The sequence below is a fragment of the Balaenoptera musculus genome, chromosome 5 (assembly GCF_009873245.2).
Source record: "Balaenoptera musculus isolate JJ_BM4_2016_0621 chromosome 5, mBalMus1.pri.v3, whole genome shotgun sequence".
Lineage (NCBI taxonomy): Eukaryota > Metazoa > Chordata > Mammalia > Artiodactyla > Balaenopteridae > Balaenoptera > Balaenoptera musculus.
In genome coordinates this window covers 40706773-40721539 of record NC_045789.1, presented here as the reverse complement: position 1 = coordinate 40721539, position 14767 = coordinate 40706773, and the positions used below count along the sequence as shown (strand labels likewise).

The 14767-nt window shown below is 38.6% G+C and overlaps 1 protein-coding gene across 1 annotated transcript in view; it reads left to right on the top strand.

The window, feature by feature from the left end:
- The window catches only part of CDS1 (CDP-diacylglycerol synthase 1), a 71722-nt gene that overhangs the window by 30513 nt on the left and 26442 nt on the right, over positions 1-14767 (top strand). Inside the window, exons 3-5 of the mRNA XM_036853758.1 lie at positions 1176-1272; positions 6319-6416; positions 8873-9012. Coding sequence (XP_036709653.1) covers positions 1176-1272; positions 6319-6416; positions 8873-9012 — 335 coding nt within the window. The remainder of the gene's footprint in view (positions 1-1175; positions 1273-6318; positions 6417-8872; positions 9013-14767) is intronic.

Below are 14767 nucleotides of genomic sequence, written 5' to 3'. Positions count from 1 at the left end.
TTGAAAGCAGGGAGTGTAATCAGTATTCGATAAATGGATGAAATCAGCTAATATTTCTATTACAGAGAGGAGAACGAGGGCTTGTGCTTAGAATACAGTGCATATATGTTACTATACGTTGGGTCAGAATCTCTTGTGATATAATTTAAATGTTAGCATTTGAATTAATAGAAATCAGAAAATTATTTAAAAACTTTACTGTGAGTATAACGTAAAATGAGTGTAGAATGAATAAACTCAGAGGGCAGCAGTTTTAGATTCAGAAAGCATCATCCTTCTATAGGTGTTGTTAGAACAATTGGAGGTGTTTCATACAGTGGCTGCTGACATTTTTTATGACGTAACCACATAAAGAGTGCAAATATTTGTAAGGTACACAGGGGGTGAAGTGTGAGGCTCCTGCAGTGGTGGGGGGCAGGCAGATGGGCTCCCCAGGCCCTCACTGACGGCAGAGGGTTGAGGAGGTCAAGTCTCAGTCTACCAGGGACCAGCCAGGTGTGCCTCAGGGAAGCTCTGCTCTCAGCACCAGCAGAGGCCCAAGGAGAAGAGAATACTTTTCTACGAAAGGCTCTGTCCCGCAGGAAAGCAGACAGCACACACTGAGCAACAGAAAGAACTGATCTTCCGTCTGGCCTTGCCCTCAATGACGGACCTCCCCACACCTTCCTCGTTTCCCTGAAATCGCGGTGCTCTCCAGTTTCAGTTCCGCATTGTCCTTTCTTTACTTTTTCTCATTGCAAGGCCATGCTCTCTGTTCTACACCACCTTAAAATCAGTACTTTTTTTATCCACCGCACGGAAGGACAGACGCCCTTTGGGAGGGCTGTGCACCTGACTCCTTCTTCCCACCTGAGTGACCCCGGGTGGAATGTGCACACGTCTGCGTTGGCCACCTCGCCTCCCAGCCTCACGATTCATCCTCGTTCACATGCAACAAAAACTAGTTTTTTTCTTCGGCGAACATAATTTTTACATTTCCTTTAGCTCTCCGTGAGTGAGCGAATGCTATTGGTTTGTTTGGTTGGTTTGTGCTGTTGTTATTGTATAAGGTAAAGTATAGGGGATTCCTAAAACATAGTTAAGGGAAACCTGTAAGTCTGGCAACTCGTTACTGAAACGACACACAAAAATTTAAGAACACGTGAATGCTAACTCTACAAATATTTCCTTTTTAGGTGGAAAAACTGGTGGATTCGTGGAATTCTTACTCTAACTATGATTTCATTGTTTTTCCTGATCATCTATATGGGATCCTTTATGCTGATGCTTCTTGTAAGTGTTTGCCCAAGTGTCTCTTGCTTTGTTTTTCAGCATTGATATTGAAGTAAATTTGAGCATGTCATGAAAAAGAAGGTGGTTCAAGACTTGACAGCAGCAAATTTAGTTCCTTTAAGCATCTTCTGGTTCATGAAATGACCTGGATTAATCTTTTCCATTTGCAAATTGGCCATTCAGTGTGTATCAAGTATACGTGATATTCAGTAGATACACAACTTTGTGTCAGACATTGCACCAAGCATTAGGTAGAACAGAAACACACACACACACACACACACACACGACTTCAACGTATATGACTATTAGCTAGATCCCTGACTTCCAGGGATTCATTCTAATGGCAGAGACATGTAAGTAACCATATGAATAAATGGTGTAGTAAATGAGTGGAATAAACCCCATGATAGATCTTGTTGGAAGAGCACAGTAAAAAAATTACCTCATCCAGTCTGAGAGAGAGATGAGGGAAGACTTCCAGAGGAGGTGATGCGAAAGCTGAGTCAGAAAGAAGCACTGGACAGGGGAGGGCATTCCAAGTTGGGGATATCAGGGGCAGGGGTGTAATAAGGAGAGACTGTGGTCCGTTGGGGGGTTTGTGAGTTATACATGTGGAGAGTGTCTAGGGATGAGACTAGAGAGGCAAGCAAAAGCCATTCTGGGAGTTTGGGATTTTGTTGTGTATGGGAAGCCCAACAAGTTAAGAAGTCAGACACATTTTTTCAGCTTTTAATTCATTCATTTAACACATGCTTCAGGATGCCTGCTACATGCCAGGCAGTTCTGGGGAATGATGCAGTCGTGCTGAGAAAAATGCACCTGTGTCTGCCCTCATGGAGCTTACTGTCTACATATTAAAGAATTGATCAGATATGTAATCATAAACTGCAATAAGCATTTGAAAAAAAGAATTGGATGCTATGACAGCAAAGGGGGGAGCCAGGAGACTTTCCAGACTTTATCCAGTGCCCAGCGTCTGCACTGCGATCTTGAAAGTTGAGTAGGATTCACTGGGGTGAAGGGGAGACCTTGGAGGAAGGATTTTCACAGCAAAGGATTCCCTGTGTATAAAAGCCTTTATATCTAAAGAAGTATGAAACACTTGAAGCCCAAAGTGATAGAAGTAAGAAGGAGAAATTCATTCGTGACGAACATCACGCATTTCCTGGGTGCTGAGCATGGTTTAGCAGTGAACAGCGAGGGCCTGCTCTCGGGGATATGTACAGTGTCCCTCCTTTTTATTATTTGTCTTCATCCATCTCAATTGTATTTATGATGTTTATGTTAAGGGAACAGGGATGGATATACACGCACTTGGTACTCAGTTGACACTACCTTTATGTGTTTTAAAGTATTATTTACATTCACAACCCTGACTAGGTCATTTATATTTATATTTTGAGAAGTACACATTGTACCTAGCTTGCATTTGCCTTATAATATCAGCACTCAAAAATGACGAATTCAAGAGAGTTTTATTAAAAACTTACTTCTAGCAAATGATAGCTACTATTTTAAGATGGAACTCATACTCATATTCCTTAAAATAAAAGGAGTTTTTTTCCTTCAACCTTCTATTTATAGTGCTTTAATTGTTGCAGTCACAGCTTGGAATCACACTTTCTAAGTGATGGAGTTGCTAAAGCATATCTTGATTTAAAGGTAGATGTGAACATATAAAAGACATAAGAGGTTCCCCCACCCCTTCCTGGAACTCCTATAATAACTGTTTTAATTCACATTATTTAACTTATTTTTAAATAGTGCATTAGTTTTTTTCCCATTGTGAGAGTTATAAAAGTATATTGAAATTACTTTGGAAAATAGATAATTAAAAAAAAAATCACCCCAACCCTATCATCAACCACCAAAACTCAATTAGTACTGCCATTTGATGTATTTCCTTTCATCTTTTTTTCTTTTAAAAACCATGGTTGTAATTATAGTATGACTAAAATTTTGTATCCTTTTTAAACTAAATATTGAATGTTTTGTGTTGCTCCGCGGTCTTTATAGCCATCAGCTTTAATACCTTCACCTACTCAATGAAATGTAGTACATCTTAAGTTATTTAAAGCAGTGTGTTATTTTTAGACGTTCAGGTTATATTCTGGTTTTTCTTTATTGTGAATAACATTATCCTAAACATATTAGAATATAAAGCTTTTTCATATGCAGGATTATTTTCTTCAAATAGATTCCCAGAGTGAAAATAGGCACTTTTATCTACATAACACATAGTTCCAGCTCAACATATCTAAATCTGAACTTCTGTTCTATCACCAGCCATTCTGCATAACTCTATCTACTTCTCCAAGCCTTCCCTGGTGTTGTCCTGTGTTCCCCTCTCTCTCTTAGCCCCCCAGTTTCCTCAGGCACCAGATCCAGTCAGTTCTACCTCCTTGATGTCTCTCATTCCTTATACTTCACCCTCTCCTGCCACTTATCCGTACTCATCTGGATGGTGGTATCTTGCCTGCCTTACTGTCTCTTCTCTTGCTGCTTCTCCAGTTAGTTCCTTCTACCTCTGTTATCCCCAGACATTCACGTCTGATCATGCCCTCTCATGATCGGCACCAACTCCTTTGTGCAGCCTTTCATGCTGTTTCCTGTGGTGCTGTGACCAGACTCATCTCTCTCTACTTCTCACCCCAGCTTTGTGTTCCAGCAGCTCTGGACTACTTGTAGTTCCCTTAACATCCTCCTCCTCTCCTATGTACATGACTGTGTACATCCTTCTCCTTCACCCCAACTGGCCCATCCCCACCCTTACCACAGGTTTTTTGTCTTCCTGTGCTTATATCCATGTGGCTGTTTCCACATGGTATTGTAGTTGTGTGTGTTCTCCCTGAAAGACTATGCCTCTTTGAGAACAAAAACCCTGTATTATTTCTCTGAATCTTCAGTAACTAGCAGAGTAGGTATTTACATATCGATTGTTGTTTTTAATGCTCATAACACATTAATCGGGCCAACAGAGTCCTCCCAATGAATTGCTGCCAGTATTGATGGCATGGTGTATCAGTTTCTGTGTGATCACCCAGTTCTTAGTCTATTATTTTGAATTCCCTGTTTTTTATTTTCCGAGCAGTTCCATGTTCTACTGGTAAGCTGTAAGTGACAACCATATACATATATGTGTGTGATATTAAAGATTCTTTTTTTCTTCTTTCAGTGAAACACCATATATAGTGCTAATGGTTGCTCTTGAACAAATGTATTCATAGAAGTAACATCAGTTCATTTGATATTCTAAAAGCCCTTGGTTCTATAAATAGCTTGACTTTGCCATTTTATCTTAACATCTAGCATTGTCCCCATTCTCGGACTATTATTGTTAAAAAAATGACTTGATGTTATACACAAAGGCTATTTAAAGGACAGTATTTTTTTTTCTTTTTTTAATTAATTTATCTATTTATTTTTGGCTGTGTTGGGTCTTCGTTTCTGTATGAGGGCTTTCCCTAGTTGCGGCGAGCGGGGGCCACTCTTCATTGCGGTGTGCGGGCCTCACTATCGCGGCCTCTCTTGTTGTGGAGCACAGGCTCCAGATGCGCAGGCTCAGTAGTTGTGGCTCACGGGCCTAGTTGCTCCGCGGCATGTGGGATCTTCCCAGACCAGGGCTCGAACCCGTGTCCCCTGCATTAGCAGGCAGATTCTCAACCACTGCGCCACCAGGGAAGCCCCTGAAGGACAGTATTTAAATTTCCTCTTGTGTTTACATTATAACACATTTATGAGTTTTTCTTAAAAGAACTATTTGTAATAGTTTGGCATAATATTTTCTTACTGTATGGCTGAGGGGACACAACTACTTTTTTTAAGTATGTCATTGGACATGTACTAGGTATAGTGGGGAAAAAGAGCTTAAGAATATCCTGGGCAGTAGGTTTGGGAAAGCTGATTTGTGGCGATCTCAAAAAGAAATCCCAAAGTATATTCTTCGGCAGACTTTGGTTAGCTCTTTCTGTAAAGGACCAGATTGTTGTATTTTAGGCTTTAAGGAGCCACATATGTATGTGTCTGTCATATAATCTTTGTTTTTTATTTTTAACTCTTTAAAAATATAAAATCCATTCTTAACTCCAGGGTTGTACAAAAACAAGCCCTTGGGTATATTCTCTAGAGGTTGAAAAAGTTAGTCTGCTATATTCACAAAGGTTTGAATCTCTTAGTTTATGGTGATGAGTGTTCAGCTTGCCATTTGCTCTTTGAGTCTTGGAATTGTCTTAAGCCAAACACTGGATATGATGCTACAGTCTCAGAAATTACCTTTACCCAGATTGGTGGATTTAGCAGTTTGAAGGACAGCTACATAGACCATCAAAAAGGGATTCTTGAATATAAACCCATTTACTAGGCATGTGTATTGGGCGCTAGGCAGACAGAACCGCATGGACTCACTTGACTGGCCAGTGGGGCTGCAGATGTAGAAAGCTGCTTATAAGTTGTCAAGGAAGCACTGCTTGGGTTGATCAGAGATGTGTGTAGCTGGCTGTGGGAGAGTTGGCCTGGAGGGAAGAATGAAAAGCTCACGCCCAAACCCCTGGGTGACTGGGTAAAGATATTTTAGCCATTTGTCCTGATAGTATCTTTATCCGTGGCAAGAATACCAGGTTGTATGGTTAAAAATATATACAAGCAAACTTTCACTTATGATCATTTTCCTAGGATAACTCAAGAAACAAAATGGACAGAAAGACTGTCAACCACAAGAAATGAAGCAGTAATGAGAGATAAAGCCTAGTCAGCTGTGATCCCAATCAGACTATACCCCTCAAACTCCAAACTACAATGCCACCTCCTACCCCGGGAAGGATCTCTCAAACTTTTTGAATAAAACATTGTTTTGCTTGCCTCTTTGGGATATCACTTGATTATAGAGAAGTTGAATATTGAATTTTTGCTGCTGATATTTAGACTAACTGAAAGTGGGTAGGCTGAAGATTTTTTAAATATATGTGACAACAAGCTACTTATTAAATAACTAAGCATAAATGTAAATATTGAGAAATGTATGTTAACGTTTTCTCTTGGTTTCAGGTTCTAGGCATCCAAGTGAAATGCTTCCATGAAATTATCACTATAGGGTACAGAGTCTATCATTCTTATGACCTACCTTGGTTTAGAACACTAAGCTGGTAAGTGACTTAAAACTGTTTCCGATGTGAAAATCTGATTCTTTTCTAAAGTTTGTAAGGAAGCATCCTGATCAATCAGTATCTACACGGTTGACCTTATAGATTGATTTTAAAGAAATATAAATTAAAAGAATGAAATTGAATTTTGAAAGAAGGAAATTACCTGTAACTCTCCCATTTCAACACAACTATTTTCATATCTTTCACTCTTTGTAGAGATACCTGATTTAAATTGAATATAAACACTATTCTTGTGCTCTTTTTAAAAACCTCAGCATTATATTCGACACATTTTTATATCCTTTATAATTACAATTTTAACAGAAAGTTTCATTTTGTAAAATGTTATGAATATGTGTAATCTTTTGCCTTATTTCCCCTCAGTTGATATGAGACCACACACAAAATTTGATATTTCTACAAGGACTTGAAGATGAGATATGAAAATAGTTATGGGTTTTTTTGTTTTGTTTTGTCTTTTTTGGTCTTTTTTTTTTTTTTTTTTTTTTTGTGATCAGTGGTTTATTCAGGATGGGAAAGCCCAAGCTGAATGTCTGTCTCTCTCCTCCCCTCCCATCCCCACCCCTGCAGGCTGGCCCACCTTCTCCAAAGCCCCCATAGGCCCCAGGATGCCAGCAGGGGGGCGGGGGGGGGACAGGGCAGTGAGAGGAGGGATGGCCTTACCTTTGCTGCTTCTGGTTTGGTCTCCTCCAGGCCCTGGGCCCTGTAACATGCAACAAGGAGGGTAGTCAGAGGGAAGAGGAAGACTCTGGGGTCAGTGCATAAGGCACCCTGCTAAATATTTCAGGGCAGTTACCAGCCTCTGAAATATTGTATATGTACAAATGCATGCAAAATTAGTAAATAAAAATCACCAAATAATTTTAATATTTAAAGCTTTATACATTTTTAAAACTTTCTAGGTTTCTTGGTTATCAGGACCTTGACCATGAAACATGATAATATGATAGTTCATAATTAACCTAACAGGCCATGTCTTTGAATATAGTTGTTTGATTAGTATCAGCCAGAGGGGCCAGTGTCTTATTATAACAAACAAATCACTTTTTGGGTTTACGGTAGTCGAAAACAGTTTCTTGGTTTTGTTAACACTTAATTTTTCCTTCTGGAAAGTTTCCTCATGAGTGGCAATGTGTACAGGGAGTGTTAGGTAGATTAAGTAGTCGGAGAGTAATTAAAAGCTAAACTGTGCAGGATTGATTTTAAGCGCAGGAGAAAAAAAAGGTAGGTCAGGATGGGCTCCAGTGATTGTAGAGGCTTCATGGAGAACGTGTGAGAGAAACTGTTACTTGAAATAAAGACAGGCTTTGGCTGGAGAAGAGTGTTCTGGGTTGGGGAAGTAGCACCCGTCAGGTTTCAGATGTGGGACCCAGGAGGCATGTGCCACAGATGGTGAGATCTTCCTGGCCCTCCTGAGCAGAAGGTGTGTATTTATTAGGGAGTAGTGGCCAAAAAGTTGGATTGGTGGCTGGAGTAGGCTTTGACAGCCTTACAGAGGCGACACAGTCAGTTTCCATTGTAGGAGAGAGAAAACTACAGCTGATAAAATACTTACCTTTGGGAACAGTGGGGTGTAATTCCATTCATGAGAACCAGAGGGAAACCACCACCCCTTTCGTCTTCTGCTGCCCTCCTGGCTGCCTAGGACTCTGCCCTTCTAAGGAGGAGTCCGGGAGGAACCCTAAGGCAGTGTTTCTCAGCCTTTTTTTCTGGCTCACACATGCTCCCATCAGCAAAATCTCATGGGTTCAACTTCTCCCCGGGGACAAAGATATACCAGAACTGGGAGAAGGGCAGGCCATTTATCACGTTTTTAAAGTTTTTCCCAGAGATTTTTACCCGCTGCTAGCTCCGTTCCCCACAGCTACCCTTTTTGAGTCACTGCTCAACTAGAGTGCATCTGGAGCATTGAGAAGAGGGGGCAAGACCCCAGTGTGTGCAGGGCAGGAGGGTGGAGGTTAGAGGTCAAATTACCTCTACCTTCTTTTCCTGTTGATCTTCCCTAGGACAGGTGGGAATTTGGCTTAGGATCTTTACAAAGCATTAGAGCTGTGAGTAGCTGGGAGTGAATTTTCATTATAAACTTAATGCTGTGTGTGTGTGTGTATGTGTGTGTCTGAGAGTGTGTGAGAGACAGTGAGTATGTCTAGTATTTTCTACATTGTTTTCTACATTGTTTCCTAATTATCTGTCTCTGACATTTAGACATTGAGCTAAATAAAGGCATGAACTATTCAGTAAATTTTTGTTGACTGATAAGTTTGAAATTAAGTTTAAAACAGGAAAAAAAGCATTTTGGTGGAATATATCATGAACTGGTCTTCTCAACTTGGTTTTGAACTTTGTGTCATCATCAAACTGTAGAAAATAGTTTCGTTGAGTTTGAGGGGAAAAAAATTTCAAATCTAAAGAAGCTAATTGTTTTAAAATTATAGGTACTTTCTACTGTGTGTAAACTACTTTTTCTATGGAGAGACTGTAGCTGATTATTTTGCTACATTTGTTCAAAGAGAAGAGCAACTTCAGTTCCTCATTCGCTACCACAGATTTATATCATTTGCCCTCTATCTGGCAGGTAAGTTAAGGAAAAAAGTCTTTATTGATATGTAGCCAATATATGTTACATGCTTATTTTTATTTGTTATTTAAATTTATAATATCCTTTATTTGTTACATTTTAATCCAGCTTCTCTTTTTAAAATGTCTCATATATAAAGCTATTTCTTTCATCACAGTCTTAAGCAGTAGTCACTCCCTAATGGTGGTTTAAATAAAACTACTTGCTTAATAGTCACTCCATATATTTGAAAATTTTCTTCACAAATTATAGGAAAGGCACTTTTAAATATATGGGTTATTTACCAAGTATAATTTACAAAGAAACTTTCACATATGTATTGCTTTATTTGTTCCTAGGAAATAGAGTTTTCATATAGAATTATTCGGGGTACTTAGTTTTCCTGACATGGTTTATTATATATTCATTTATATATATATATATAAAATATACATATTTGTTTATAGTAGGCTATGCCACATGTTTTTATGATTTTAGATTAAGAATCAGATACTTAGGGGCTTCCCTGGTGGTGCAGTGGTTGAGAGTCTGCCTGCCAATGCAGGGGACACGGGTTCGAGCATGGGGGGAAGATCCCACATGCCGCGGAGCAACTGGGCCCGTGAGCCACAACTACTGAGCCTGCGCGTCTGGAGCCTGTGCTCTGCAACAAGAGAGGCCACGATAGTGAGAGGCCCGCGCACTGCGATGAAGAGTGGCCCCCGCTTGCCACAACTAGAGAAAGCCCTCGCCCAGAAACGAAGACCCAACACAGCCATAAATGAAAATAAATAAATTAAATCCTATGGAAAAAAAAAATCAGATACTTAGGATAACAATTAGAATTAATAGATTTGTTTTCCATTAAAGTTTACCAATCATAAAAGGCATTTCTAAGAAATTGATTTAGATATGTACTGTTTAAAAATCAGATTGCCAGTATGAATCCTGGTTCCACCACTTACTAGCTGAATAAACTTTGGGAAATTTAATTAATTTACCTGTGCCTCAGTTTCTTTGTCAAGCACTTAGAACAGTACCTGGTACTATTTAAGTATTTATCATTATCATTATTTCCATTTTTAAAGGAGGAAATGAAATTTATATGTGAGTTTTCACTTTAGCTTTTAATAGTTACTGTTTTAGCTGTTAGGAGTTTCTCATAAATAAATTCTTCTCCAGTTAATACAATTTTGGAAACTGAATACACTATGGATGACTTCCATTTCTCATTAAACAAAAAAATATACAGAGTATGTGGGGAAGAATGTCCAGTCCTTTAAAAGTATGTCATTTATATTCAGTAATTATGATCTTTTTCATGGTGTTCAATTTTAATAAACACCCCGGCAGATCTTGGTCTCTATTTTATTTCTGATTCTAGGAAGCCAGAGAATGAAATACAATCTGAAACGATAATGGTAATTTTCAGAGAATCAATTTTGGGGCAGGGGAACCTACATTTTCCAAAGAAATTGCCTGTTTTACAGTCAGGTTTTTTGTTAAGTCCAGTTTTCTCAGTCCATTACTTAATTTTTTTAAATTATAAATGATATGTCTAAAATACATTCTTGGAAATAGATATTGAATGTAGATATCTTCATTCTTGGAAATAGATATTGAAAAGTATTTTTGTTCTTTCAAGGGCAAAAGAAGTTATCCATTCTTAGGTAGTTATTTCATTTTAAATTCTAATCTGTTTAGAAGAATCATGATTATAGAGAGATTAATTATGACTGCTAACAACTAAAATTTTGGAGAATAATATGCTTGACTCTGATTTTATGTTCATTAACCTCATCTGTGACATTTTTTTTCATGGTAGAAAGAAACTTTGCATAGTTTCTCGTACCAAACAAACACATTTGATTCATTTTGTTAAATGTAAGGTAAATTCTGGGATGGATTCTTTACTATTACAGGAGAGAAGCATACTGTACCTTCTTAGTCTATTTTTACTGGCAAGACTTCTTATTAGCAAGAAAAGTGTCTGTAATAACAACTTTATTTCGTATATAATTATTCTTACAATTACTTAATAGTAAAATTGTGATTAATTAAAATATAAATCATTAACATATGTCCATTAGTTTAAAAATCTGCTAATGTCAAAAGAATCTGATGTTATTGTTAATGTAAACAATAACCCTGCACCCCACTTCCAGATTGTTTTCATTTTTCTAAGTAATATGCCTATTTCTTAATATATTTAGGCATTATCTATTGACTTCCTGTAATAACCTCTCTCTCTTCTCCATACTCAGTTTTTTATTGTCATTATTTATATTATTAAATAGGTACCTAAAGTATCACTTCCTATAGAGCCGAATAGTATCTTTGATTACATTTCCATTCTTTTACAACTTTTTGCTTTTCCTGCCCTTAATAGCTGCTCTTTTCCTTTTCTTTTCCACCTTCATAAATTTCTGTGTAGGAATCCTTGATTTTCCTTTTGAGTCTGTCCCATGTCTGTTGTCATTTTTTCAGATATTCACAGAAATCAGAGAGTTGATTAGTTCCCGTTTTTCCTGGTGACCTTTATCCCAGGGACGTCTGGGCTCCTGTTCCTGTTTGGACTGGCTGCTTGTAGGCCTGCTGTCAGCTGTCTCCTCATGATTTGGCTTTTCCTGTGTCTTCCAATTTCTAGGATAACACCCTCATTCTGCTGCAGCATAGCCTCTAATAGTTTCCTATGAAATGTGCTTAGAAGGTAAATGTTTTATGTTCATACATTTCTAATAATATCTTTGTTCTGTTCTCACAGTTGACTGCTTTGGCTAGGGTTCCACTTACTAGTAGTAGACCTGTACTTAGTCCTCTAGTTTAGAAGCCCAAGCCTTAACCTTGCCTTCCAGTGAGCCTTTCCTGTTCAGTTTTCTCTAGAAAATACTTCTACTTGTCCCTGATTTCTCAGATCTGCTGAAAGTCATCCAGTCGGTTTTCCAGCTTCCAAATTTTGTAGCCATTTTTCTTCTTTTTTCCTTGACATTTCTTCAATTCTCTTTGCTCTGTAGGTTTTTGCCTTAATTTCTTTTAATATGATTTAGTGGGCTACCAGGACGGAAGAGAAAGAAATGTAATACATGAACAATCGGCCATTTAAAAACAGAAATCCTTGATTAGTATTTTATTTTTCCCTTGGCTTAAAACAACAACTAATTTTTTTCTCCTGGTCCTGTGGATTGACTGCGCTTCACTGGGCAGTTCTAGCTTAGGGCCTCCCCTCCAGTTGCAGTCAGATGGCGGTAGTGCTGGTCATGTGTGTCCTAAGTGGGCTAGACGTCCAAGGTGGCTCACTCTCACGGGCACGGTTAGTGCTGGCTGGTGACCCAGGCACCCGAGTGTGCGCTCTCCATGGGGCTTGGCTCTCTCAGCACCACGCCTGAGTTCTGAATAGGGAGGGCGCCAAAAGCCAAGCATCTCAAGAGTCCTTACCTAGGATGGTTTTTTAAAACTAGTTTTTAAAAATGAAAACATAATACGTTCCCACAGTAAAAATTCGGGCTGAAAAGGAGTATTCCGTGATATCTCCCTCCCCGCTCAGAGCCTTACTTACTCTTTCCAGGGGCTTCCTACCACTATTCAGACATTATTTGAGTATTCAAGCTTATATGTTTATATCCTCCTTCCCTCATTTTTGTACACAAATGAGAGCAGACCATCCTGCACCTGTTTTTTCCCACTTGATATAGCTTATTTGTGGTTTTATATTGGCACATCTAAACTTATCTCACTTTTTCCGTATCTGCAGTTACATCTGTGTTGATGTGCATACTGCAAAATCTGATGGGTAGCGTGTCAGAAAATAAGGCAACTACTGTTTCCTTGCTTTGCATTTGCTCTAACTTATACTTGAACTTCTCAATTGAGAGGGTAAAGACAATGTAATTTATTTTCTTTCTTGTTTCTTTTTATAACATTGTATACATGATAGCCTCCCAACCAACCCTTTTCAGTCATTGTTTCTTCATTCCCTAAAATTTCTGACTCTACTTTTATAAAACAGAATCAGTATTTCTTCTCTTTTCTAACTGATTTCCACCATGGACATAGCTTACCACTTGCTCTTTTATAGAATCATGGAAGCTTATTGAAAGTCATCAGTGTTGTTCTTTCAACAAACATTTGAGTGCTTTCCAAGTGCCAGTACTGTACATGGTGTTGAGGATACAAAGGGAAATAGGCTGGTAGCGTGCCTTCCAGGGTCTTGCAACTGCTGAGACACATATCCCCTAGTTCATTGCTGGAATGTGAACAAGGACCTCTAAGAGCGTAAAGAAGGGGAAGGAGGGCCTTGCTTTGCTGGGGTGGGAAGGCCATAGAACATCTTGAGGAAGAGATGACAGGTGTCGTGAGAAGCAAAGAACAAGCAGGTGTTTGCCAGGTGGACAGTAGGAAAGGGCATTCCAGGAGGAGGAAACAGCTGTACAGTCTTGAGAACGAGAGAGGGTGGCATGTTCGGGACCAGTGAGAGGCAGTGAAGGTTGCAGAGGTAGGCAGAAGCCCCATCTTGAGAAGCTTTGTGTATTGTGGGAAGAGTTTGGGCTTTATCCCAGGAGAACCACTGGAGGATTTTAAGCTAAGAGATGATATAACCAGATTTGTAATTAAATGAAGGATGAGTTGGGTAACGTTAATAGGGTGACAAGATAGGAACTTTTTGCTCTAATTCATACTAAATATAATGTAGGCCTTGCCTGAGGTTTATATTTAATACCAAGAGGGTTATAAATTTTAAAAAATTACGGGACTTCCCTGGCGGTCCAGTGGTTAAGACTCCGAGCTCCCACTGCAGGGAGCGGGTGTTCAATCCCTGGTTGGGGAACTAAGATCCCACATGCTCCGTGGCATGGCCAAAAAATTCTTTTAAGAAAATTAAAATACTGTGGGCTGATCTTAGAAACCAACTGCTATTTATGATAGTCTATGAAAAATTGCTTTTGTATCCCAAATTATTGGCTTGAAATGTACTTTTTGTTGAGATAATTATGTATTTCCATGTAGTTTTAAGAAATAATAGAGAATCCCTTATGCACTTTGCCTAGTTTCCACCAATGGTAATATTTTGAAAAATTACAGTGTAAGATCCCACCAGGATATTGACATTATTACAGTCTTACAAATGTATTTTTAAAGCACAACTTTTTTTTTTTTTTAAAGTATAGTTGATTTACAATGTTGAGTTAGTTTCTGGTATACATCAAAGTGATTCATATATATAAATTCTTTTTCATGTTCTTTTCCATTTTGGTTTATTACAGGGTATTGAATATAGTTCCCTGTGTTATACAGTTGGCCCTTGTTGTTTATCTATTTTATATATATTTTATAGATTGCATCTGCTAACCCCCAAATCCTAATTTATCCCTTCCCCACCGCTTTTCCCCTTTGGTAACTGTAAGTTTTTTTTTTATGTCTGTGAGTCTGTTTCTGTAAAACACAACTTTGTAGTAAGCTAGGAGCTACTGGGATAAGAGATGAAACTTCCAATATAAATTATTCATAGTATTCTATATCTGTTATCATTTTATATGTGTCCTAAATATGGTCCTGTTAAACGACCATAAGCACTCACTTTGTGTTTCTCTTGTGTTTTTAATTTCCAGTGCCTAGCACAGGGCCTGGCATTTAGGTTCCCAACACACATTTACTAGATGAATGATCAAGAGGCTGAGAACATGTACATCCACGCACAGTGCTTTTTAGAGAGATTTTTTTTCAGCATCAGTGTTTTGGTTTTTGGGTCTTGAGGCCTTACTGGTGATTCTTGAAG